The 22929-nt window shown below is 44.1% G+C and overlaps 5 protein-coding genes across 5 annotated transcripts; 3 read left to right on the top strand and 2 right to left on the bottom strand.

Annotated features, from left to right (window-relative positions):
• Positions 1-2652: 2652 nt before the first annotated feature.
• Positions 2653-3845, bottom strand: txnl4b (thioredoxin-like 4B). Its single transcript, XM_079290600.1, has 3 exons — positions 3687-3845; positions 3434-3585; positions 2653-3199 (listed from the first exon to the last, which is right to left on the bottom strand). Exons 1-3 carry the CDS (start codon positions 3816-3818, stop codon positions 3034-3036), a joined length of 450 nt encoding a protein of 149 aa, XP_079146726.1. The 5' UTR covers positions 3819-3845; the 3' UTR covers positions 2653-3033.
• Positions 3846-4162: 317 nt separating this feature from the next.
• trmt10c (tRNA methyltransferase 10C, mitochondrial RNase P subunit) lies at positions 4163-6027 on the top strand. Its single transcript, XM_079282065.1, has one exon. It carries the CDS (start codon positions 4384-4386, stop codon positions 5953-5955), a length of 1572 nt encoding a protein of 523 aa, XP_079138191.1. The 5' UTR covers positions 4163-4383; the 3' UTR covers positions 5956-6027.
• Positions 6028-6126: 99 nt separating this feature from the next.
• blzf1 (basic leucine zipper nuclear factor 1) lies at positions 6127-10717 on the bottom strand. The gene is made up of 7 exons (XM_079292829.1): positions 10625-10717; positions 10233-10318; positions 9387-9838; positions 8966-9165; positions 8607-8735; positions 7437-7671; positions 6127-7337 (listed from the first exon to the last, which is right to left on the bottom strand). Exons 2-7 carry the CDS (start codon positions 10249-10251, stop codon positions 7152-7154), a joined length of 1221 nt encoding a protein of 406 aa, XP_079148955.1. The 5' UTR covers positions 10252-10318; positions 10625-10717; the 3' UTR covers positions 6127-7151.
• A 555-nt stretch (positions 10718-11272) lies between these two features.
• Positions 11273-18495, top strand: ercc5 (excision repair cross-complementation group 5). Its single transcript, XM_079290183.1, has 16 exons — positions 11273-11441; positions 11593-11768; positions 11881-11996; positions 12154-12255; positions 12406-12460; positions 12795-12938; positions 13007-13217; positions 13545-14339; positions 14432-14724; positions 15005-15124; positions 15440-15653; positions 16247-16391; positions 16641-16842; positions 16926-17009; positions 17275-18298; positions 18411-18495. Exons 1-15 carry the CDS (start codon positions 11354-11356, stop codon positions 17812-17814), a joined length of 3285 nt encoding a protein of 1094 aa, XP_079146309.1. The 5' UTR covers positions 11273-11353; the 3' UTR covers positions 17815-18298; positions 18411-18495.
• On the top strand, positions 18482-21670 carry mettl21e (methyltransferase like 21e). The gene is made up of 5 exons (XM_079290172.1): positions 18482-18763; positions 20250-20404; positions 20490-20607; positions 20738-20835; positions 20944-21670. The coding sequence occupies exons 1-5, from the start codon at positions 18709-18711 to the stop codon at positions 21268-21270; spliced, it is 753 nt and encodes a 250-aa protein (XP_079146298.1). The 5' UTR covers positions 18482-18708; the 3' UTR covers positions 21271-21670.
• The last annotated feature ends 1259 nt before the right edge of the window (positions 21671-22929 follow it).

Below are 22929 nucleotides of genomic sequence, written 5' to 3'. Positions count from 1 at the left end.
CCATACTGGGACTGGACCAGAACCGACCACTGCAACATCTGCACCAACGAGTACTTCGGGGCAGTTGACAGATATGGTCGTATAGAAAGTGCTTCCCGCTTCTCAAACTGGACGGTGAGATATCGTTTTTGTTCCTTTCCTGTGCTTTTTCTTCTTCTGACTTGTATCATGTATTCCTCTTTCTTTTCTCCACAGACCACATGTCCCTTTCATGGAAATGCTACTATACTCTGCAAACTCTCTAATGAGGGATATCCAAAGTATCTGATCCGCAACCCTGGAAAATATCCAAGCTACAAAACATTGCCAACCACCAAGGATGTTGAAGACACTCTGGCAAAACCAGATTATGACACCCCTCCATATGACAGCAGATCTAAGAACAGCTTCAGGAACACGCTAGAAGGTAAAATTCATATGTTATATTTCTTATTGGTGACTTTTACATCAAATCTCTGACACGAGAATTTCAACGACACATAATTTGTGCAAGTTAGAATTCTAAAACATAGAGAAAACAAAAGATGTAAACAAAGTGAAAATAGGGTGAGGAAACTCAAAATGAAACAACTTTGTCCTCCCAGGTTTTGAGATTCCCGATGATCCCAGACACTTGAATAGTTCTATGCACAACCTGGTGCACAACTACATGTTCGGCAGCATGACTCTGGTGTCTACCTCAACGAATGACCCGATATTCGTATTGCATCACAGCTTTGTTGACAAGTAGGTGTTGTATTTCTTGGTTAAGTGCTCAATTGTCTAATCACTATTTTTAAAAGTCGATTTGAAACCAGTACTGACATTCGTGTGTGGGCATTAAAAGGGATATTGGCAGTGGTGGAATTGAGCTAAGTACTCAAGTTGTATTTGAGTACGAATTTGAGGTACTTCTACCTACTTGAGTATCTCCATTTTATGCAGCTTTATACTTTTACTACATCTCAGAGACAATGTTGTACTTTTCACTCCACGACACTTTTGATACCCTTCCTGTCCAGTGAAATCCATGTATCTCGAGACTTTGAATGTTTGTGATAAACTGAAGGTTCCTTTATGTTTTGAGAAAATTCTCCTCCTCCTTAAGCTGAAGAACTTCTTGGATCATCGAGAAAATGCATCATCACAAAGCTGAAAACTGTTTTTCTGAACTCTTGAAAAGTTGACTTTCATGAGGTACGTGGTTCTCACAGGACAGCGACTTGTAGTGAAGTATTTTCACATTGTGGTGTTTGTACTTTAACTTAAGTTCAACATCTAAAAACTTCTTCCGCCAGAGTTGATTGACTTGTTTCTTTATTCCTTAATGGCCCCAAAATATCCCACGAAAGAAGTGATGGGGGACAAAATCCTTGCTCAGTGTAAAAATGCATTACAAAGTTCTGCTGAAGGTTACATGAGTCTGTGTCAGACACATTGTGTGGGTATCTTCCAGAGTAAGGTGTCTTAGTGAATTCCCTCTTCCTCCAGAGATTGTTTCGTTGGTCAGCCACGACAAAGGGACAGTAACACAAAGCCTGAATTTGGTGTTAATATTCATGCAACTCAGGAAGAAAGCTACTTGATTTGTCATTTTCATGCTAAAGCCTCAAATTAGCCCTGTATGTATGAATTACTTAAATTTTTAACAAAACGAGGACTGTTGATTTTTAATTCAGTTTGATTCTTGTCCTGTCTTTCTTGTCTTTGAAAAAAATCTATATAAAATACAAAGATGTAAAATATGAATATGAAACCAATACAATAAATACATAGAAATAAACGTTAATTCAATGGAAGAACTGTACAGCTTTGTGGAAGGAGCGATGTCTTTGAAGCCGGCGTGGAAAGAAAGAATGATTACGAGACCAAATACTGTTTCAGTGTGTTTGTTTAAAGACAAAGATGAAAAATATGTGAACCTATCCTTTGAACGTTAAAAACAATGATATCATTTTGGGTTTCCACCTTGTTCTGTGCTCAAGATCACGCTGAGTTTATTTCAATATATTCCATTTTTTTAATGAGAATGATTAATGAAGGATTGTGACATTATGCTCTGTGTTGTGTGAACTGTTATCAGGATTTTCGAGGATTGGCTTCAGGAGCACCCTAATGCTACCTACCCTGACAGTGATGAAGTAACTCCAGCCCAGAGAGCGAAGGCCTTCATGGCCCCTTTCTTCCCTCTACGCACCAACGACTACTTCTGGGGCAAACCCATCCGAGACCTGGGTTACAGTTACAGGGAACACAGCCTCCCTCACTCTGGAGCTGGGAGCAGACCAGCAAGACAAGGAGAAGAGACAGCGCAGAGTCCACTCTAAACGTGGAAGAACACCTTTAGATTCAGAGGGATGAAAACAATCTAATTTTCTGAGAAATTTGAGTCAGTGTGCACTTGTTATTGATTTGGACGATGTAATTGTGTATCACGGTATAGCGAAATATCATTGATTCACAATATGTTTCCATTGAAAGATGATAAATTACAGTATGCAATCATCGCCCAGCACGAGTATGGGCCACCAACCAAAGACAGATATTTTATATCAGCACAGCTTCAGATTTAGACAGGTATGGTGTTGTATAATGGAGGGTTGCAATTACGACTTATTTCACTATTAATTAATTCATGAATTTTTATTATTATTTAGTCAATTGTCCAGAAATTACACTCAGTTGGCAGTTTTATTTAAACTGATGCTCTAAGGGTTGTGATTTATGATGCTACATAAAATATAAAAGTTTATTATAAAAAACAGAGCATGTACATTGTATAAATTAATTGTCTCTTACTGCTGATAATACAGCTCTTTTCCATGGGAAACATCAAGATGACTGCATTTTCACAAGGCATGAATGAAATCAGAATAATAAGTCTTTCCAACCTACTCTTGGATTGTACAATTTGTAATTTGCCTTCTATATAAAAATGAACACACTTATTCAGACGGTTGCTTGAATATCAAAGATATGTTTTTCAGTTCATCAGCTGTGGTGCTCTGTGGGGAATCATTATGATCGTAAGGCCGCACAGTGGAGGTGTTGATTTTAAATCCCATGGTAGAGGAGATCATATTTGGGAATATTTCGAGGATCTATGGGACTCCGGACAATCATCTTCCCACGCATGGCCCCTCTGTATATGACCTCAATCAGATCCTTGAAATCTTGTTTGGTCTTGAAGCTGCCGACAAACTTGGTGTGATCTGGAGAGCTGAGAGAGAAAAGAAGGTCAATCAGACTCTTTTGTTATTGCAGTGTGTGCATCTGTTGTAGTTGTGGTTTATATACTTTATATACGATTACTAGATTGAAAAATAATTAATTGATGATGGAAATCATCCATTTCAGCTCTATTGCTAAACTAAACGAGGAGGCTCGTACGTATAACATTGTACGTAAACATACACCAGACAACGTTCAGCAAAGGTAACCTCCGGTCACTCACCCATAATCCACTTTCATGTGTTGTCCGTTGAAAAAGAAAACAGTGGACGGGATGTAACTGATGTCGAAGTATCTTGTGTAGATGGGAGCTTTATCCACATCAACGATGTAGATGGACGCCATGTTGCTCAAGTCATGGGCAGTTTTTGACAGCTAAGGTGGACAGAAAATGGACAAATTTGCAAAAGCCAAACAGTCGTGTGGCACTAACATTGAGCAGCCGTTTGATTGTTTGCATTCATGATCCTACTTACAATCTCATCGAGCTGGAGACAAACAGAGTCTTCGTCTCTCCCAAACCTCAAAACCACGACTTTTTCTGCTACGCTTTTGATGACTTCGTCTATGTCTTTTTTGCACGCTAATTTTGGCAAAAACAAACTCATTTTCGAGGCTACAAAAATTAGCTTCCGTTGTTGTGCTAACAGGCGGAAGTTACGTCATAAATGCTGTACGACGCTGTGGAAAATAATCCGTCTGGAAACTATATGAAATTATCAGTCGTGTAAAAATGGTTGTTGTAATTTATCACAACAAAATGACAAAGAATTACAGCAGCAGTAGTGAGTAGAACTATATTTGTGTTGACAAAAATATCGTGTCATCGTCAGCCAATGTTAAATAAACATGTAGAACCAGACAATCTGTAGCATGCGACGTAGTGGCGTTTCACTACGACACTTTATAGTGTGACACCGTTTGAACAACGTGACCTTCTCTTGCATTTTTGTACAAGCATGGACGTCGCGACAAGTGGAAGAAACAATATCTAAGACACAAGATGCAGATGTTACATTTTCATGACGGTGGGAAACGGAGAGAACCGCTTTGACGACACTTTTTGTTCCGTTTAAATTCTTAAAGACAAAGTGACAGTCCACCAGTGGCCGTCTGTATTTCCTCTTTGTAGTACTTCATTACTTTCGCTGTAGTTTAATATATTTTATCGCGATGTTACGGTTCTTCACGAACCAGGGTTTTTATGAACTCTGGAGAGGCGGTCTCTTTTTGGCATCCCGTGTCACCAAGAGGCAAGTCGGAGCTTCTCTCGTAGTCAGCAGCACCGGTCGTCACCGGCCACACATTTCTGCTGGTCTCTTCAGTACTGGCATCCCAGTGTGGAAAGATGCCCTCCAGCCCAAAACAGACAACGCCAAGGAAGTACAGACACTAGATCTGGACAAATGGAAATCTGTAATGAGAGCTCAAGCGGCAGCAGAAGAGAGACGACAAAGCAATGAGGATGAGGAAGCAAGTGATGAGGATGAAAACCTCAAAGAACCAGGTGGTGATTTAAAGGACTGTTCTTCACTGGAGGCCACTCGCGATCTGGTTGCAATGTGGCAGCAAGCTGGGAAGCTTGTACCTCAAGAGATGACCGACGACGAGGTTCAGACGCTGGCAGAGCTCACCACCAAGTCTTCCAGGAAGAAGTACCTGAAGTACCTGGCCATCAAGGAGGGCCACAAACGGGCCCGTAAGGAGAAGCAGCAGCAGAGGAAGATGGAGAAGGAAGCCTCAATGGAGCAGAGAAGAGGACGGGACAGCGACGCAGAGGAAGAGAGAGGACCTGAACTTAGAAGCGCGTTGATCCTCCAGTTCTGGGGGCGCTCTCTGGACAAGCACCTGGCCTGGAGGACCGCCCAGGCCATGATGTTCGGTCAGCCACTGGTGTTTGACATGAGCTATGATTCAAACATGGCCAGGCGGGAGTTGGAGAACACAGTGTCCCAGCTGATGGAGGTGGAAGGGTGGAATCGGCGCGCCACTGAGCCTTACCACCTCCACTTCTGCAACCTGCAGGCGGACGGAGCCTACAAGAAGGAGCTGGTCAAACGATACGGCACAGAGGCCTGGGACCGCCTGTTTGTCACCAGCACTGACCGACAGCACGTGGATCAGTTCCCCCGGGAGCGGCTCGTGTACCTCACTGCAGACTCCCCTAACGTTCTCCGCACGTACGACCACTCCAAGGTCTACATCATTGGAGCTCTGGTGGACCGGTCGATCCAGTCAGGCCTGTCGTTGGCCAATGCCAAGCGTCTGAATCTGGCCACGGCCCGTTTACCGCTAGATGAGTTCCTCCACTGGGAGATTGGAGCCAAAAATCTGACTCTGGACCAGATGATCCGCATCATGCTCACGCTCAAGGAGACGGGGAAATGGGAGGAGGCGCTGAAGTTCGTGCCTAAGAGGAAGTATGATGGCTTCCACCAACAGCAGACACAGAGAGAGATCGGCAACAACAGAGGCAGGGGAGTCACAAATCACGGACCAGGACGGGATGGTGATAGACCGCTTAGATCTGGAGAAAGGAACAGTGAGAGGACATTTAAAAATGAGGGCCAGAGTCTTCCCAGAGCCCCTAAAGAGTCTGGGTTCAGTGGTAGAGGCAGAATGGCTGGACTGCCCAGTGACAGAGAAAACAAACCAGCTGCAACCAGAGTACGGACATCATTTAAGAGCAACATAGAGGGAAGAAAAGGTGCATGCAAAGGCAATATGTGGTGGGATAATGAGTAGTCAACACAAATTGTAACATGGGATAATAAGGACATGTCTGTTTACAAGTGGTGTCTGAGGAAAATGTCGAGACAAGCGGTGATTAAAGTGTTGTCATACGGTAGTCACTGACTGCTTTATTTTGAGGTCCAATGTGGGGTTTCAAACAAGAAAAGAACAAGACATCTTAAAAAAGGTAGAAACTCTGTCTTTATTTTGGTCTGACATGGAAAACAAAGTGTATAAATATTTTTATGGTGCATTTTCACTGTAAATTACTCATCAATTCACACTTTTCCATACAGATAAAATAAACCAAAACATGTATGCAGCTTTGTTTTAAACAAAAGTATTGAAAACAACTTTTGAAATATAAATTACAAAAAAAACACCCAAAATGAATGACATGATTTAATGAAAACAAATTGAATGTTATTGGAATTTGTATTTTCAAAAAATGCATCACCACAAAAATTGAACTCTTTGCAAATAACTGGATGTTTGTGTACAATAAGTATTGTAGTACCGAGAAACCACTTCCAAGATATTGAACGTACGCTTTTGCAGCATGTGTTAGACAAAATATACCAATAAATGTTTTTTATAAATATGATAGCGCCATCATACTGAGAAATCTAGGCGACCGCTGCAGTAAGACAGCGTCGTGCCTGGTCAATTACCTCATCAGTTTGTTAACTTCTTGGGGGGGACGGGCTGCCCCGTCAAGCCCGTTCGCTCTATCGATTATTCAAATAAAACACACTAGTCGAATGTTCAAGTATGAATAAGCAGACACCCTAACTGTCTGTTCACCATGTAATACTGACTCAGTATTTTGACCTCACATCCCAGCAATAAATAACCCTTTCCGTAGTTTAAACCAGGCTGCAATGGCGCTGAAATGCATTCTGTTTCCATCACTTTCACATCACCATCCCTGAACAAACAACTCCATTTTCTTATTAGCTTTTTTTTTTTTTCAAGTTAGAGAGCAAAATAAACAGCAGGTTGATACAATTTAAAAATATCTGAAATTGTGAAAATCCAACAATCAACTCTTAGGACTCTTACGGATACAAAAGATGTCTGCTGGAGCAGCTAACTTTTGGTGCCGACCGAAGAAGTCACATAACACACAGCAGCAATGATCTCCAGAGTCATTTGAATTAACCTCTGAGGCCGTGTCAGATTGGTGTGTTTTGCTGCCCTTTGACCCCCTACAGCACCAGGATGTCTCCAGTGCAGCGCTCGCAGCAGTTAAAAGTAATGTTTTCGTAGCGGGTATATGGGTGAAACCTGCCGATGCTCTTCTTACTGCCGAGAAAGCTTGAGGGGGCGGAGTCACTGAGCGGAGGGTCTGCCTTGTTTTCCGAACAGGAAATCGGATCTAAAATCTTCAGCACCTAGGACAGAACACAGATAAAATACATTTGTGAAGCTCTGGATTTTATGACAAATGTTCAAAAATGGTCAGATTTCCACAAAGTGTCTGGAGATCGTACCTTCTCGGCCATCTTCTCAGCCGGAGTGCTGCAGAGCAGCTCAGGCGTTGCAGTGCTGCTCTTCACCACACTGCTGCTGGTGCTGCCGGTGGTGTTTCCCAACAGGTGGGAGTTGATGGCGTCTGCTAGCTTGTGATTGGCTGCTGCCAGCTCTCCTGTGCTAAGGGGCTGTGCACTGGGGTAGTACGTCTGCTGTCTGCCCCACTGCAGAGAAACCAGGAGCTGCTCCAGAGATCTGACAACAGAAAAAAATAAAACATACAAACTTAAGTATCAGTAGTTCAGCTGTGAACCATATGTGCTCAAGCTTCTTTATGTTTGACTCGGCTAAGATATAAAGTTCACACAGCTATCTCTATAGCTCATTTATGGTAACGCAGTGGGATAAGTTCTCGCAGCAGGATCTGTGCAGATTCATGGAAAGTTCCTTCAAAAAGCCGACACTTTCTATTGATTTGCTGTAAATGGTCAATTCCTTAATGCAGTAAACTAAGTGAACTAGAATGTCGTTACGGGTCTAAGTTCACATCATATCTAATATTAAATGCAACTTTATGGAATTTTTCGAAGAACTTATTTTTTAATTCAGTAAAGCGAAATTATTTCATGCGACAAATGTTTCAAAATAAAAGTACATCTAGCGTACATTGATAACATTTTTAAAAAACACCCATGTACTGTCTGCAATCGTGTGAATGCAAATGAATACTAAGGAGCTGATAGAATAGGAATGACTGAAATCCTAAATGTTTACTTTACGAAGCTTAACAAGTGATAAGAGGCGCAAATATATTTCATATTTCATTCCACATTAACATCAAATTGTTGGTCAAGTGTTCTTACTACAAAGCTGTGCCAGTGTGAGTCTATTTGTTTGAGCAAGTAGAGCTACATCTTGTATGTATTTTACACTTCTTTTTTTTTTAAACAAATACACCATACAGTGGGTATCAAGAGGAGAATGCTTAATTTCTTAAAATGTAACAATAAAAGGAAATGCCATTAAGTGGAGCAACAGCTTTCTTATTTATCTGGGGCAGCATTTCCCTGCAGTTCGTCCTGGCACGTTGAACTTAACAGAGTTTGTGTCTTCATCAGGATTTTTAAATTGCAAGCTAGTATAATGAACCATTCCCTTAATTTAGTAATTATGAATACACTATATGTTACCTGTGAGTGAGCACCATGTCACTGGAGAACTCTTCTCTCTCCAACAGCAGGTCTTGAATTGCTCCCTGTGCCTCTCTGGTCTGTCTCTGCAGAGCAGCTCTGGCATTCGTCAACTCCTCTGCCATGACTCTGGATAGTCAACATTGAATAAGTGTTTATTCAGCATGACAAGTTACATGTCACTTCTTGTTGTTCATAGAAACAAAAAGAATAATCATATTATTAATAATCGTAATTGAATCTTCTTTTTGTTTGTCCTCCTCATACAATGCTAAAATGTCCCTGATATATGCTTGCAGGCTGATAGGAACATTTTCCTATTTGTCATTTTTTTTTTATTACATTATGATATTTCAAACCTGCTGGCCAGGAACTTGCTCCTCCAGACGTCACACTGGATACTCCTTCGCTCCAGCTGCTCTGTAGTGTGTGACAGACTCCGGCCAAGAGCCTCGTTCTCCAGAATCAGATGGTTCTTCTCCCGCGACAGACGCTCAAAGTGGTACTGAAGGTCATCACCCACCGACGCCACCAGCAGCTTCTTTAGCTCGCGGTTTACCTGGCAACACGGAAATAAACACCCAATTCTTTTCACAGCTGAAGAAATAATGTTTTCCTTTATATTCACTTGAAAACACTTCATCGCTGAAAGGATAAAACAATACAGTGGTCTCTTTAAGTCCACCATAAGAGAAATAAGAAGCCTGATTATATCATATTAACGATACGGAACTATGAACTCAAGACATTTTACATGAAACATTGAAATTCATTTCTTACCTCCGTCTGCACACGGAGCTGGTTGGAAAGGCCTTCCTTGTCCTGCAGCAGCCTGCGCTCAGAGTTCTCCAGCTTCTCCAGCTGTCCTCTCCAGTCCTCCACCAGAGGCAGCGGGGGAGAGCCCTGCCCCTCAGCCTGCTGCCCGGCCTCCCCTTTGCCCTCAGCAGGCCCTGTACGGGTGCGCCGGCTAATAGCGGAGCGGGGGATGATGATCCTCACAGCCTCCACCTCCGTGCAGGCCTCTCGACTCACCTTGCCCAGGTAGAGCACCCCGGGAGGCTGGGGAGCAGGCCGCATAGATTTGGGGCTACGTTTAGGGCTAGCCACCTTCAGGAGGGGAACTGCAGATGGACCCGGTGGCGGCGCATCAGTATTGACCTCCAGAATGGCGCTGGGTGGTTTTTCAGTTTCCATGCCATCGCCAGCTCCTCTGACAGGCACACGGGCAGAACCTGGGCGAAATAAACAAAGCGAAGTTTACACTTTGCACTGAAAAAAAAAAAAAAAGTGTCCTGACTGAGCCAATAACAAAGAGGATTGCTCTTAATGCAGGTGTGAATATTCCCATAAACGCCCTGTTGTATTGCACATGAAACAGTTAATTGGCCAATACCAAACAAAGACTTCAAGGTGTCAAATAGATGCCACAGTGTAGCCACTAACCCTCTCTAGCAGCATGTAGCGCTGGGTATTGAACCTCAATACATTTTAGGGTACTTAACGAAATGTGTCTGTTGTGTCAAGTACTAAATGTTTACACCATCATTTCCAGAACATCGTATTTTATTGTGCAAGCTGGATGAGCAGAAACTAGTTCCAACAAAACAAAACAATCCTCAACGTTACCTCTCACATCAGCAGTCATGGTGGAGGTGGTGTTAGCCGAGAAGGAAGTCTGTAGTTCAGGTGAACCCCAGGTGACTCGTCGTCATCTATGGCAGTTGACAGAAGAGAGTGATTTGTTGTTAATATATGTAGAGCAAAGAGGGCCGCTGGTCAGAAGTCAGGGTGAACAGCTGACGTACTGATAACGGTAGCTAATTTAGCTTGTAAGCTAACTTGTTAGCTTAGCTGTTTACCGAGCAGCTTTAACGGAAAGGAGCCGTTAACGGGAAGTTTAACAATCCAAAGTTGAAGTAACGCTATCGTGATAGCTGCTTGCTACACAGAACGACACGTCCCAGTAGTAAGATCTGGGATCGGATTTGGGGATTCAGACAGATTGTTAGACAACATACCGGGTAACGATGGATTGAACCTCCTAGATTAATTCGTGTAACGTTAAGCAGCAGCAAGCTGTTTATTTTGTCACCGACCGGACACAGTTGGCCTTTGAGAAGAATATGGTAATTTTCACCCCGGGTTTGGTGTTTCAGGCAACACTTCCGGTCAAGGAACGCCTCCTTGTTTGCAAACTAAAGCTGAGCACGGATCATCACCAAAAGTCGTTGGTTCAACATTCACCCCGACAGTATCTATAATATGTACATTTGACTGAAGCGACAGCAGCGTCAGACAAGAAAACCTGACAGACTAAATCCAGGAAATAAATGTTAGATAAATAAACTGTCCGTCCTGTCCACTCAACACAAAACTGATATCCAATCCGTCGCTGTGTTGCTTTACATGACTTAGTACCATTGATATATACAGCAACTAACTGTGAAACTGATTAAAGATCAGGTAAAGGGATGCTGCCCGAAGCTGGTGGTGTAACAGCTAAATATGTCCCGAAGTAAATAATGCGGAACCTTAATGCGTCGTCAATGAATGCTCTACGGACAAAAAATAGCGTTACAACAAACGGTGAAAAGTGCCACTATAGTGCACTTTCTTCTTTAATCACCTCAGTCATTTCGGAGTTCATTCAATAAAAACGCGGAGATTAGTCATGCACAGGTAACTTGTCGTCTTTCAGTTTTTGATTCTCACATTATTATTTCGGGTGCGTTTGGACGATAGTTATCATGGGAGTGCATGGACTCTGGAGGCTGCTGGAGAGTACAGGGAAACCCATCAACCCCGAGACTCTGGAGGGAAAGATCCTGGCCGTTGGTATCCTCCTGACTTGATTGTGATCTTTCTATATGTCTGTCATTGTTTGATCAGGGTTCCATCACTGTGCACCTTCACGTCTCTCTCTCATATGTATTGATGACTGTATTAACTGATTGTGATAGCGTTAACCTTAACCGGACACCTCCAGACATCAGCATATGGCTGAACCAGGCAGTGAAGGGTGTGAGGGACCGCGAGGGCAACAGTGTCCAGAACGCCCACCTCCTCACCCTCTTCCACCGCCTCTGTAAGCTGCTCTTCTTCCGCATCAGGCCGATCTTCGTGTTTGATGGAGACGCACCGCTGCTGAAGAAACAGACTCTGGTACGTCCAACGAAAAAATGTCTTGTGTCGATCGTTTTTGGATATTTTTCTTCCAAAATGCACGCGATTCCCACGTATTCTGTCATTTGATCATACTGTGGCTCTCCTGCAGGCTGTGAGGAGGCAGAGGAAAGAGGAGTTGACCCGGGAGTCCAAACAGACCAATGAGAAGCTTCTGAAGACATTCCTGAAGAGACAGGCTATCAAGGCTGCACTTGGGGACAGCAGGTCAGGGACAAGAGCAGTGTGCAAGTGAATGGATGGCCAAGAAATAAATGCCATGTTTCTCCTCTCTTTCTCTCCCTACACAATGAACTGTCTGTTATCTTCATAGAGACATTGCAATCTCCTTTGTCTGAAGTATTTATTGTTTCCCCTGTCACAGTAAGGATCCTCTACCCAGCCTCTCCACTGTGAGGAGAGATGAGGTTGACGACATTTATGTTCTACCAGCCCTGCCAGCTGCAGAGGAGAAGGACAAAAGCAGGTGTGGGACGGTTACTGCTCGCTAGTCATTGTTGTAATTCAGTCGGAACATCTGTGCATGAAGAAGCACTCTGCAAAACGTTTTTTTTATACAGTTGTTTTGCCTATGATACTGGTACTTTAATCATTTTAATGTGTTTTATTTTTTCAGTTCAGAGGAGGAGAAAGAGTTGGAGGAGACGGATGATGGTTATCACATGTATCAGGTAAAGTTATCACGTGCACAGGAGAGTAACATTGAATAGCACCACCACCAAAGATACAGCTTCAAATAGTTTATTCGAGCGAATATTGATGGTATTTTGGTTTTTAATAATGTTTAAACATTGCTCGGTTAATGTTGGATCCGGGTCTCGTCCTAGCTTTGGTACAATAAAGTTTTTTTGCTGAGTGAAGGCCTCTCTTTGGCCATCACATTGTCTCGATTGATTCATAAAATTCTACAATGTGTCAGTACCTTCAGGAAGTATTTAGTCACATCCAAAAATCCTCCCATTATTCCCATGTTCTTATGTTGGTCGGCTGCTCACTGTGTCTCAGGGAGAATTGTATGAAGACCCCAACTCAGTGGACATCAACTCTGAGGAGTTTGCCGGCCTGCCTCCTGAAATGAAACATGAGATACTCAAGGACATGAAGGAGTTTTCCAAAAGACGCCGGACCATGTACCACAAACCCCCAGAGGTACTGTTCATTCACACACACACACACACCCATCTCCTGCTCTTCAACACAGACTCCTCTTCACTTAGCGTTCAGGAGACTTTTCACAGTACCAGTTGGCCGGCCTGCTGCAGAGGAACCAGCTGAACCAGCGTCTGCATGGTGTGGAGAAAGAGATGAGCCAGCGGAGCGCCGGCAGCACGCCACAGCTCTGCCAACAGGACGGGGACGAGCAGACTCGCAGCGTAGAGACACACCGGCTGGTCTCAGAGGACTATTCCCACTATATCCTTATTAAAGGTGAGGGAGGCTATGATGGTGTGTTTACTCAGTCAAAGGACAGGTTTTCAGTTTTTTACAGGAAAGGTCTAAACTGTCAGTTGTCCTGATTCTTGAACGCATCATCAAAAAGGAAGCGTTTCTAAAATAGTCACTGCTCATAACTGCATTATTACACAGTGCCACTTTGATATTTAGTAAAGCACACGAATTCAGATGACTATTTGGTGCCATATTTAAATCTATGGTTGTCTGGAACCAACGATTTGTGGAATGTGCCTTGAACAGGGATAAGAGACTGTATCCTTCTTGTCATATTGGAAACACCACTCTGCTTTTTCTTCGCAGGCTCCAAAAAGAGCGAGGCTGCCCCCGAGAGCCGACCGGCAGCGGCAGCCTGGTCCGGGAGCTCCTTTGCAGGCGGCACCAGACGAGCACCAGACAGACCTGAGCCCCTGTGGCGTCCTGCTTGTGAGGAAAAGGCAGAAGTGGCGGGTCCCTCCTCAGAAGACTCCAAACCCTCTGCGTCAAAACCGAGTCAGCGAGATACGTCACCACCCTCGCCTCGTACACTCAATGCGATCCGGGCTGCGATGAACGACAGCTCAGAGGAGGAGACGGTGGACCAGGAAAAGAAGGATGGTAGCGCGTCCCCTCGTACCCTGCTGGCAATCCAACGAGCTCTAGCTGAGGAAGACGACGACGACGACGGCGCTGCTGAACACAGGACTCTAATCAGCAGCTCACCCACCAAAATGTGGGCCAATATTCCCCGTCCTGTGCCACAAGCGATGATTGGTCAGAGAAATGAAGCTCTTCGCTTTGCGGCGCTGCAAAAACCTCACGAGAGAGAGATGGAGTCAGAAAAGGAGACAAAGAGAAGACAGTTGACAGAGGACGTAAGGCTGGGAAGTAGAGGACAGATGGAGAAACAAGAAGAGCTGATCACAGAGACAAACGGTGCAGCTGCTTTCAATCAAAACACATTATCCACCAATCTCTCTGCTCAGCTATGTGGGAAACCTCCCAGTGAAGAGACTAAAATGCATCCTGCGCCGTTAAAGCAGAGGAGTAACGAGGTGATTGAAGCTCTGGAGGAGAGGACCGGAGAAGATATGAAGTCGGAGGAGAGTGAGTCAGAAGGTACAGTAATAGTCGGGGGAAAGATCACACTCATTCATAACTTCTTAAACCTGCCGACAACAACAAAAAGTGCTTCTTTTGTGTTTTCCCAGAGAGCTTCGTCGAAGTGTCGGACGAAGAATTTAAAGAGGAGAGTGCAGAGGATTCACTTGTGATGGTTGGAAAGAAAGGATCTCCAGGTGAGGTCCGTAAAGATGAGACCAAGCAGGAAGAAAAACCAGAGGAAGGCTTGAAAAAGCCTCCCGGCAGTCCAGCTGCTGATTCTTTAGAGGAGGAAGAAGAAGAAGACAAAAAGAGAAAGACTGAGGAGACAGAGTCAAAGGAGGGAACAGAGACAGAGTCCAGCACAACTCCAGCGATAAATGAATGGGAACACTTGGACATGGTGAGCATTCCTGTCAGGATGGTTTAGACAAACAAGATTTTAACTTCAATGCCAATAACTGTTTTTAATTTATTAGATGTATTAAGAATGTAGCCTCAGGAGTTAAATGATCCATCCAACCTTTCACTTAACACTGCATAGCGCTGCAGCACGGCTAAGCAGAAATGCAGATGTTTTTTAAATGACGTGCTTTAGGCTGAGCTGTGTAGCAGTTTAATGTGTATGAGGCAGGGCTGATGCAGTGTGTGTGTGTGTGTGTGTGTGTGTGTGTGTGCTGCAGGATGAGCTGGAGGCTCTGGAGAGCTCTCTGCAGGTGGAGCAGAGCAGCCTGAGGGAGCTGAAACAGCAGCAGGAGAGGATGGCAAACACAGTCACTGGGCAGATGCACCTGGAGAGCCAGGTGAACCGAAGACACAGTCAAATCACACAGGCACTCCACCCTCACACCTAACCTTAAGAAATGTACGAGCCTCAATCGAAAAATCACTTCCGTAAATCATAAAAATATAATGCAAAATGTAAATACACATGCATGAGATGAGGCAACTTAGAGAAGACGCAAAGCCGGCCCGGAGGATACATCTGCAGTCGGGATAACTTCCCAATCTTTGCTGTAAGTTTATGTGTCTGTCAATTTAGGAGATTGGGTCATGTTTGTTTTGGGGGATTGGGGGGGGGGTTTGAGAGTAATGACTCTTTCCCTCTTTGATCCCAGGAGCTGCTGCGACTGTTTGGTGTGCCGTTCCTGGTGGCGCCGATGGAGGCCGAGGCTCAGTGTGCAGCACTGGACCGCGCCGACCACACACACGGGACCATCACGGACGACTCCGACGTGTGGCTGTTTGGAGGGAGACACGTCTACAGGAACTTCTTCAGCCAGAACAAATATGTTGAACACTACCAGTACAGTGACCTGCAGAACCAGCTGGGTCGGTGCTTCCTGTCACGTGTCCTTATCAAGTATTAAGACGTGTTTCATGAGTCATCTCCTCTTGTCCTATGCTTTCTAATTAGATTGTTGAATTGGTATTAGTTTCAATGCTTGAGTCTAAGAGATCACACGAGAGCGTAAATGCCCTCTCCATGTTGATTGAAGATGCAAAATACACGAAGAAAATATCTATATTTTTGGTCAGAAACTCGTCAAACCTTGAGATGCATATGCAAATTCATTAGGTTCAACTTTCAGTCAAAGCAGGTCACGCCTTAATATCCTGGTTAATGTGAAAACAAAACAAACCACAGACAAATATGACATTGGATTATTTTAATAATATAATATATACTGTAATATATATTTTCATGACTTTTATGTGCAACAGCAGATGGTGCTATTGTGCTGTTTCGTGGCCTGCTGAGATGAAAGGGTTGAAATTGTGCTCGGCTGAGCTTCTATTGCATTTATCAGATACAGGTGCTTGTGTTGTGATGGGCTGTCAGCACAAGGTTTTACTTCTCTTCCCCCATCTTCTTGTCCTTTTTTTATTCTCTGTCTCCAATCCAACCTCTGTCTCTGTCTCAGGTCTGGACAGGACTAAACTGATAAACCTGGCTTACCTGCTGGGAAGTGACTACACAGAAGGCGTGCCGGGGGTCGGATACGTGACCGGCATGGAGATACTGAATGAGTTCCCCGGGTCAGGCCTGGAGCCACTCACACAGTTCAGGTGTGTGTTAGGGGTTGAGTTGGATTTTTCTTGAAGTGGGTGTTAATAACGGTTCTTGATCGTATATCTCTCTCTACTGTGACTGTCAAAAACAGGGAAAATGAACTCATTGTTAAAGCCAATATATTAATCATTTACTCTCCATTTAAAGTTGTATATGAGTGTTTATATTTGCCTGTGTGTTTTAACTGAACTGGTTAAATAATGATAATTAGGTTTAATTGCCTGGTTATTGTTTGTTTCCTCAAGTGAATGGTGGTCAGAGGTTCAGGAGAAAAAGCGGCTGGTGGCTGATCCTCGGGATACGAAGGTTAAGAAAAAATTAAGAGACGTGAAACTGTATCCTGGGTTCCCCAACCCTGCGGTTGCTCAGGCTTACCTGCAACCTACCGTGGACCAGTCGGACAACTTCTTCAGCTGGGGACGCCCACAACTCGACATGATCAAGGAATATCCTTTCTGTATTTGTGTGTGTGTGGGGGGGGGGGGGGCACATTCATGATGGTGTTAAGTTTCCTGAACCAGTCTTTTACATTCTGTCTGAGTCGTTTTGGCTGGAGCAGTCAGAGGACAGAGGAGACCCTTCAGCCTGTGATCAAGCAGCTCAGCACCCAGCAGGTAACCAGGTGTACTTGTACCCCGAAGGACACTTTTGCAGTGAAATGCCAGCTAATTACTCAACTCATCTAAAATAGATTTAAGGAGAATATATATCCACATGTTTGCATTAAGGAGGAACATAAACCGTCAAATAGGTTTACAGATTTGTGGGATGCAATTGAGTTAGCAAGTGAGCAGAGAAGTTGTGATAGTTAGTTAAACGTATGAATAAATGCTCTAATCTTACATCATTTATACCTCCTCCCTCCCCGTTTTGGTCCAGACTCAGCTGCGGATCGACTCATTCTTCCGCATGGAGCAACAGGAAAAGCAGGCGATTCGCAGCCAGCGACTGCGCAGAGCCGTCACCTGCTTGAAGAGGAAGGAGAGAAAAGGAGGAGAGGAAGAGGAGGACAGTGACGAGGAAAGTCCATCCCCATCCAAAACTAAGAAAGGAAAGGCAGCAAGCAAGAGTCCAAAGAAAGGAGGAGGAGGAGGAGGAGGAGAGGGAGAAGGAGAAGCGAAGACGTCTGTGGCAGGAGGAGGGTTTCTGGGGTCGGAGGTGATTGTTGAGTCTCCTCTTCCATCTCTGAAGGATGTGAGCAGCACCAGCCAGGAGTCTCTCTCGGTGAAGGCCGTCCCCCAGCCCACTAAGGCTGTACCTCGGTGGGCCAGGAGGAGCAGCAGCAGCTCCAGTGAAGACAGCGACCGTGGCGGGGAAGTTGCCATGGTTACAGCCCGATCTGTCTTCGAAGGCAGTGGAGCGAAAAGCACGAGAGGGAGAGGAAGCACGAGAGGAAAGGGACGGGGGAAGAAGCTGTGACTGAACTACAAACACAAATTCTCCAGGCGGTTGTGTTGTGAAACATGTCGCTCACTCCCAAATCATGTCTGTGATATTATATCTGCTATTTACAAGGGAAATATGTAAATTAATCATGTAATGACTTGAGCCTTTTTTCTGTATAATACAATATGTATTTTTTTTTAACTATCGAGGTGACTGGAAATATTTTCATATGTTTCGAGGTTTACGATCTGTGAGAGGAATGAGAATATTTTTGCATTAAATCTTTGAGCGAAATGTTTTGAAAGTATTTCTGCAGGAGATGAAAGTTTGGCACATCTTCAGACATTCCACTCACTTTTTAAGTGCGAGACTGAGACAGGTGCAAGTCTTCAGCGCCACAAATGTCTTCCAGGCAGTATTTCAGTCGCATACATGCTGCTCCTGCATACACGGACCCTCCTCCTGCCTCGGAAAACACACAAAACGTCGAGGCTTTTGCACACGTGGGGAAAAAAATGTAAGCGTGTCTGAGGTTTCTTTAACTTGCACAAAGTTCGATTTGAACTTTATAAATGAAGTGTATTTTGGGTCAGTGTTTTAACATTACCCCCCTCCTCTTCACTCTCCAGTTCAGCAGTCGGACGGAGCAGCTGTCGCTGGCTGTCAGTCATCCTGCAATAGAGAGGGGTTTAAGCAAGCCCAGAGAGAGCGAGACATGTTGAGTGGAGTTGAAGTGGTTGGACGAGAAGTTAGGACACACTTTATTTGGGCGTAAATTAAAACCACGGAAGGTGACAGCCAACAGCCGACTCTAGATCTGGATCCAGATTGACTGAAAGCCAAAGGATTCGCAACCAAAGAATCCGTTGGCTGCTGTCGATTTTCTGTTCGGGGCGTTCTAGCCCTGCTGCTTGGACTCCTTCAAACATGGAGACTCAACAGTCCAAGGCCATGAAGGAGGACTCCACGACCAAAGAAAAAGGTGAGAATTTGTAATACACAACTAAAAACTAAAGATTTTTCTTTCTAATCGAATTGGCATTGATTGATATTGGCAGTATGGTGCACTTTTTACTTTTTTGGGAATCACATTTCAGAGAAAGTATGCATGCAGAGTTCATTTTAAATCCCATAAATCAACTGAGTATGAATATAATGTCACAGCTCATGAGATGTTGAAATATTAATCCATGCAAACAGTTGCATCTCTGCACCGGTAGACCGGTAGGTCAACGGTTCGATCCCCGACTGGGACGTGTCACGTGTGTTCAGCAATACACTGAAGCCCCGGCTCCCCAGGTGCCGATCAATGGCAGCCCACTGCTCCCTGTACACAGGGATGGGTCAAATGCAGTAGTCAAATTTCGTGTATGTATATGACAATAAAAATGGTTTCTTCTTTCTTTCTTTTCTTCTTCTTCTATATAACATTATACACACAACAGCTGTAAATGCACACCCAACCTCCTGCATTGTTGCTCTGTGGGCTCCCCTGACCTTTTCTCCAAACCAGTGTTGCATAACTGAAGTTGCGTATCAGATGCTCTGAGTATCCGTCAGCACTGTAACATAGCTGGAGTCTGACACACGGGCATGATGTGGCAAACAAACAGCAGGATCAGATGGGCATTATGAGCCTAAATGTGATTCATTTATAGAGCAGAGAATCAAATGTTACCCGTAATGTGATATGAAAGAAGAACAGCATGATTACTCATCTGCTTGATTTAGGGTTGGCACATTTAAATGTCATTTTTAAGTGACGTGCAGCGGTGGACAAAATAAAAGAAACAGCTACCAATCCTGCACAGTAGCCCTGCAGTACCATCTTGTTGATCGTTTATTTTTCAACTCATTTTGAGACTGTTTCACCTAAATTACTCACCTTCCCACGTTTTAAGATAGCCATCTAATCTATGAGATTTCTGCACACTTCTCTCGAAAGATTGCACTAAAACAAATCCACATTCTTTCCGAATACAATGTCCTTGCTAATCTGGATAATCCACAGCCCTCACTGTGCCAACATATTCATAGGAACTATTGTAGTTCCTAATCAAATGCAAATTTCAAACGTCGATGCAAATTTAGCCATTAAGTGTCTTTCATAAAAAAAACAGCCATTATTATCTTTGACAAAACTAGTATTAAACTACTGAGCTGTGTTAAAAGGCCTTTCGGTTATTTTGCCTCCGTAGCATTGTATAGGTTAAAAACTGTATTCTCATGACCTTTTTCACAACAATTCTTGACTTGTCACAAGAGGAAAAGCACAGGTGCAACAAATATTATAATTAAAGCTCCATACCATTTCAATGTACTAGTGAGTCAGTGTCTGCTGCTGTGACGTCAAAATGCCTGCTGTGAAAAAGGTATATTTGTCTGTCTTGTGTTATTCTAGGCTCTGCATTGTCCTCACTCACGACAGTATCACACTTTCAGCTTTATGTGGTATTTTCCTTCCCTAGCTGCTGTGGATGCAGAGCTAGCTAAAGCCATAATGGCTCGGTGTTTCCACCCCTCCTTGATTGGTCCGGAAGCCTGGGAGGGATACGTCTTTTCTGATTTGGAAATCCGTATTAAAGAGTCCACGGACCTCTACGGAGCTGTACTCTGGCCCTCGGTACGCCTCGATTTATACATTATCACAAATAACTAGCTGTTGCACTGCTGCTGCCAGTGAACTTTAAACATGTGTTCCCCAACAGGCGATGGTGTTGTGTCATTTCTTAGAGAGCAACCGAGACAAATACAACCTGACGGACAAAAATGTGATTGAACTTGGTGCTGGAACCGGGCTTGTCTCCATCGTGTCCAGCCTGTTAGGTACGGAAACAAAACACATCTGGTGATGAGCTCTAACAAGTCTCTTTGACTTAATCTTTAAATGTGTCCTCCCTCTGTTGCTGTTTGTATCTCATTCCCTTTAACACAAAGTTGCAATGTCTCTCTCCAGGTGCTAAGGTGACCTCCACTGACCTGCCGGATGTGTTGGGGAACCTCAAGTACAATGTCATGCGCAACACCAAGGACCGATGCAAGTACATCCCTCTGGTAGCGTTTTTCTATTCAGATTGCATACTGTTGGGTTGATCTTTATAAATCCAACCATCATGTATGTTGCATTGTGTTGGGGTTTTACTCAATCGTCTCTGTTTCTAGGTCACAGAGCTCATCTGGGGTCAGGAGGTGGAGCAGCGTTTCCCGCGTGCCACACATTGTTTCGACTACATCCTGGCAGCTGACGTGGTGTACGCCCATCCTTACCTCGAGGAGCTAATGGACGCCTTTGACCACCTGTGCCAGGAAAACACACAGATCCTGTGGGCCATGCGCTTTCGTCTGGACCCAGAGAACAGCTTTGTTGATCGCTTTCGGCAGCGCTTCCACTTGGAGGAGCTGTACGACCTCCCCACTCTGAGTATCAAACTGTACCGAGCCTGGAGGAAGGACAAGAGGACTCAGGACCAGGGAGAGGCTGCTGCTTGAATTGTTAATACACACTGTATAATGTATATTCATTGAGATTGCGTGAGTGTGTCTGTGACTGCAGAATTAGGTCAAATGTGTAAATTGTCTTGCTGAACGGACATGTTTGTAATGTCATGTGTTTATGGATCTCATGTGCAAATGTCTACATTAAGACTTGTTGATATTCATAGTTTGATATGCCACATGGATCACAATCTCAAGTTGTGATCCATGTTTTTTACACGTTATTATGTTATTTACAGTATTTACAGGTGTATGTATCTACTTGAACACCCCAAACTTCAAAATGACCGTTGAATTCCTTCTGACAAGGCGTCAACAAAAGCTGAACGGCCTTATTTTTTAGCTGATATGATCATTGAGCTGAACTTAATAAACTCGCAAATGTATGTCTGGATACACTCGAGGCTTTTTTATGTTTAGTGGGCATTTGGGATTTGTCACCTAATCATGGCTAGTCACAGTTGTCAAAAAACGCTTTTCCTCTCATGTTGGATCAGTTACCGATGGTTCCCGGAAGATGAATCCTCTGGTGACCATGAACGACTGGCCCATTAATCTGATAACATTATTAACAGTCAGCAGCAAGCAAAGCTGAGCTTTAAAGCACAACCGAGGCTGGTGAAAGTTTAGCAGGTCTAAAAATGTAGAGTTAAACCTGACAAGCCCAGCTGCATACAGAGGATACACCCTTAGGATTTAGGTATCAACAAAACTGGCACCACCATAAGGCCAAACTTAAAAACATTTCCCCAATGTGACAATGTTTCGCTTGCAGTGATGAACCTTTTGAGAATTCTCACAAAAAAAGATCTTCTGCTCCCCTTAGCTTTACAGAGCTTTATAGCAAGTTATAGCTAATTGCTGAGTTCAACTTTACCATTTTGATTGACTTTCACTGCTGTTATAGCTTCATTTTCAGCTAAAAAGCGTTAAACCAAGCTCGGCACCAAGCAGCAGACAGACACAGGCCCGGCCACCAGACGCTCGCCTACAAGCTCCCCTCCTGGGTCTGGCTCCGGGAGGGTGCCCCGGTTTCCCTGGTCCGGGCGAGGTGGCTGAAGTCCGTGGGCTACTTATCATCGGGGTCGTTTTGAACCGCTCTTAGTCTGGGCTCTCCCCTGAAACCGGTTTGCCTTGGGAGACCCTACTAGGGGCTAATGCCCCGGACAACATAGCTCCCAGGATCACTGAGCCACTCAAACTCCTCCACCACGTTAAGTTGTTGATTCGCCTGACGTAACATTCAGCTGCAAAACACTATCGAGGTCAAATTCAAAGATCACATCCATATTGGGCAGTTTGTGCTTCTTCAGTAACATGAGTCACACAAACTTTGCATGTTTTGGAAAGTCACCAGTTAGCTTAATTATATTGGAAAGAGTACGGTAAGTTGAAGTCACCTGCTATTCCTGTAACCTTTTAACTCTGACATTTCATTTTTTGTTCGTGTGATGGATATGTGTTTGGAAGCAGGAACACATGCTGGGTTAAAGGGGGACAAGACAGACTATCTATGCTGGTGGTGGTGAAGCGCCGTGTAGCTGAAGAATCTCTGAGGCCTTGAAGAGGCATCGGTTAACTTCATCACTCTTTCAACAGTCTCTTGATAACAAACAACCTTTCACTGAGAGACATAGCTGAGATACTGCCAAC

This window comes from Melanostigma gelatinosum (genome assembly GCF_949748355.1).
Source record: "Melanostigma gelatinosum genome assembly, chromosome: 2".
Taxonomy (NCBI): Eukaryota; Metazoa; Chordata; class Actinopteri; order Perciformes; family Zoarcidae; genus Melanostigma; species Melanostigma gelatinosum.
The sequence above is the reverse complement of the archived record's forward strand: the minus strand, read 5'-3'. Positions and strand labels throughout refer to the sequence as shown.

Bases quoted from the DNA above. Each gene is read 5' to 3' on its own strand.
- txnl4b (XM_079290600.1), bottom strand. From the start codon at position 3,818: ATGAGTTTGTTTTTGCCAAAATTAGCGTGCAAAAAAGACATAGACGAA. The intron at 3,586-3,686 runs GTAAGTAGGATC...TGTCCACCTTAG, and splicing joins GTCTCCAGCTCGATGAGATT to CTGTCAAAAACTGCCCATGA. The intron at 3,200-3,433 runs GTGAGTGACCGG...TTTCTCTCTCAG, and splicing joins CACATGAAAGTGGATTATGG to CTCTCCAGATCACACCAAGT.
- trmt10c (XM_079282065.1), top strand. From the start codon at position 4,384: ATGTTACGGTTCTTCACGAACCAGGGTTTTTATGAACTCTGGAGAGGC.
- blzf1 (XM_079292829.1), bottom strand. The intron at 8,736-8,965 runs GTTTGAAATATC...TTGACTATCCAG, and splicing joins AGCAAGTTCCTGGCCAGCAG to AGTCATGGCAGAGGAGTTGA. The intron at 7,338-7,436 runs GTACGATCTCCA...GTTCTGTCCTAG, and splicing joins CTGAGAAGATGGCCGAGAAG to GTGCTGAAGATTTTAGATCC.
- ercc5 (XM_079290183.1), top strand. From the start codon at position 11,354: ATGGGAGTGCATGGACTCTGGAGGCTGCTGGAGAGTACAGGGAAACCC. The intron at 11,442-11,592 runs GTATCCTCCTGA...GGACACCTCCAG, and splicing joins GGGAAAGATCCTGGCCGTTG to ACATCAGCATATGGCTGAAC. The intron at 12,939-13,006 runs GTACTGTTCATT...CTCTTCACTTAG, and splicing joins TGTACCACAAACCCCCAGAG to CGTTCAGGAGACTTTTCACA.
- mettl21e (XM_079290172.1), top strand. From the start codon at position 18,709: ATGGAGACTCAACAGTCCAAGGCCATGAAGGAGGACTCCACGACCAAA. The intron at 18,764-20,249 runs GTGAGAATTTGT...TTCCTTCCCTAG, and splicing joins CTCCACGACCAAAGAAAAAG to CTGCTGTGGATGCAGAGCTA. The intron at 20,405-20,489 runs GTACGCCTCGAT...GTTCCCCAACAG, and splicing joins GAGCTGTACTCTGGCCCTCG to GCGATGGTGTTGTGTCATTT.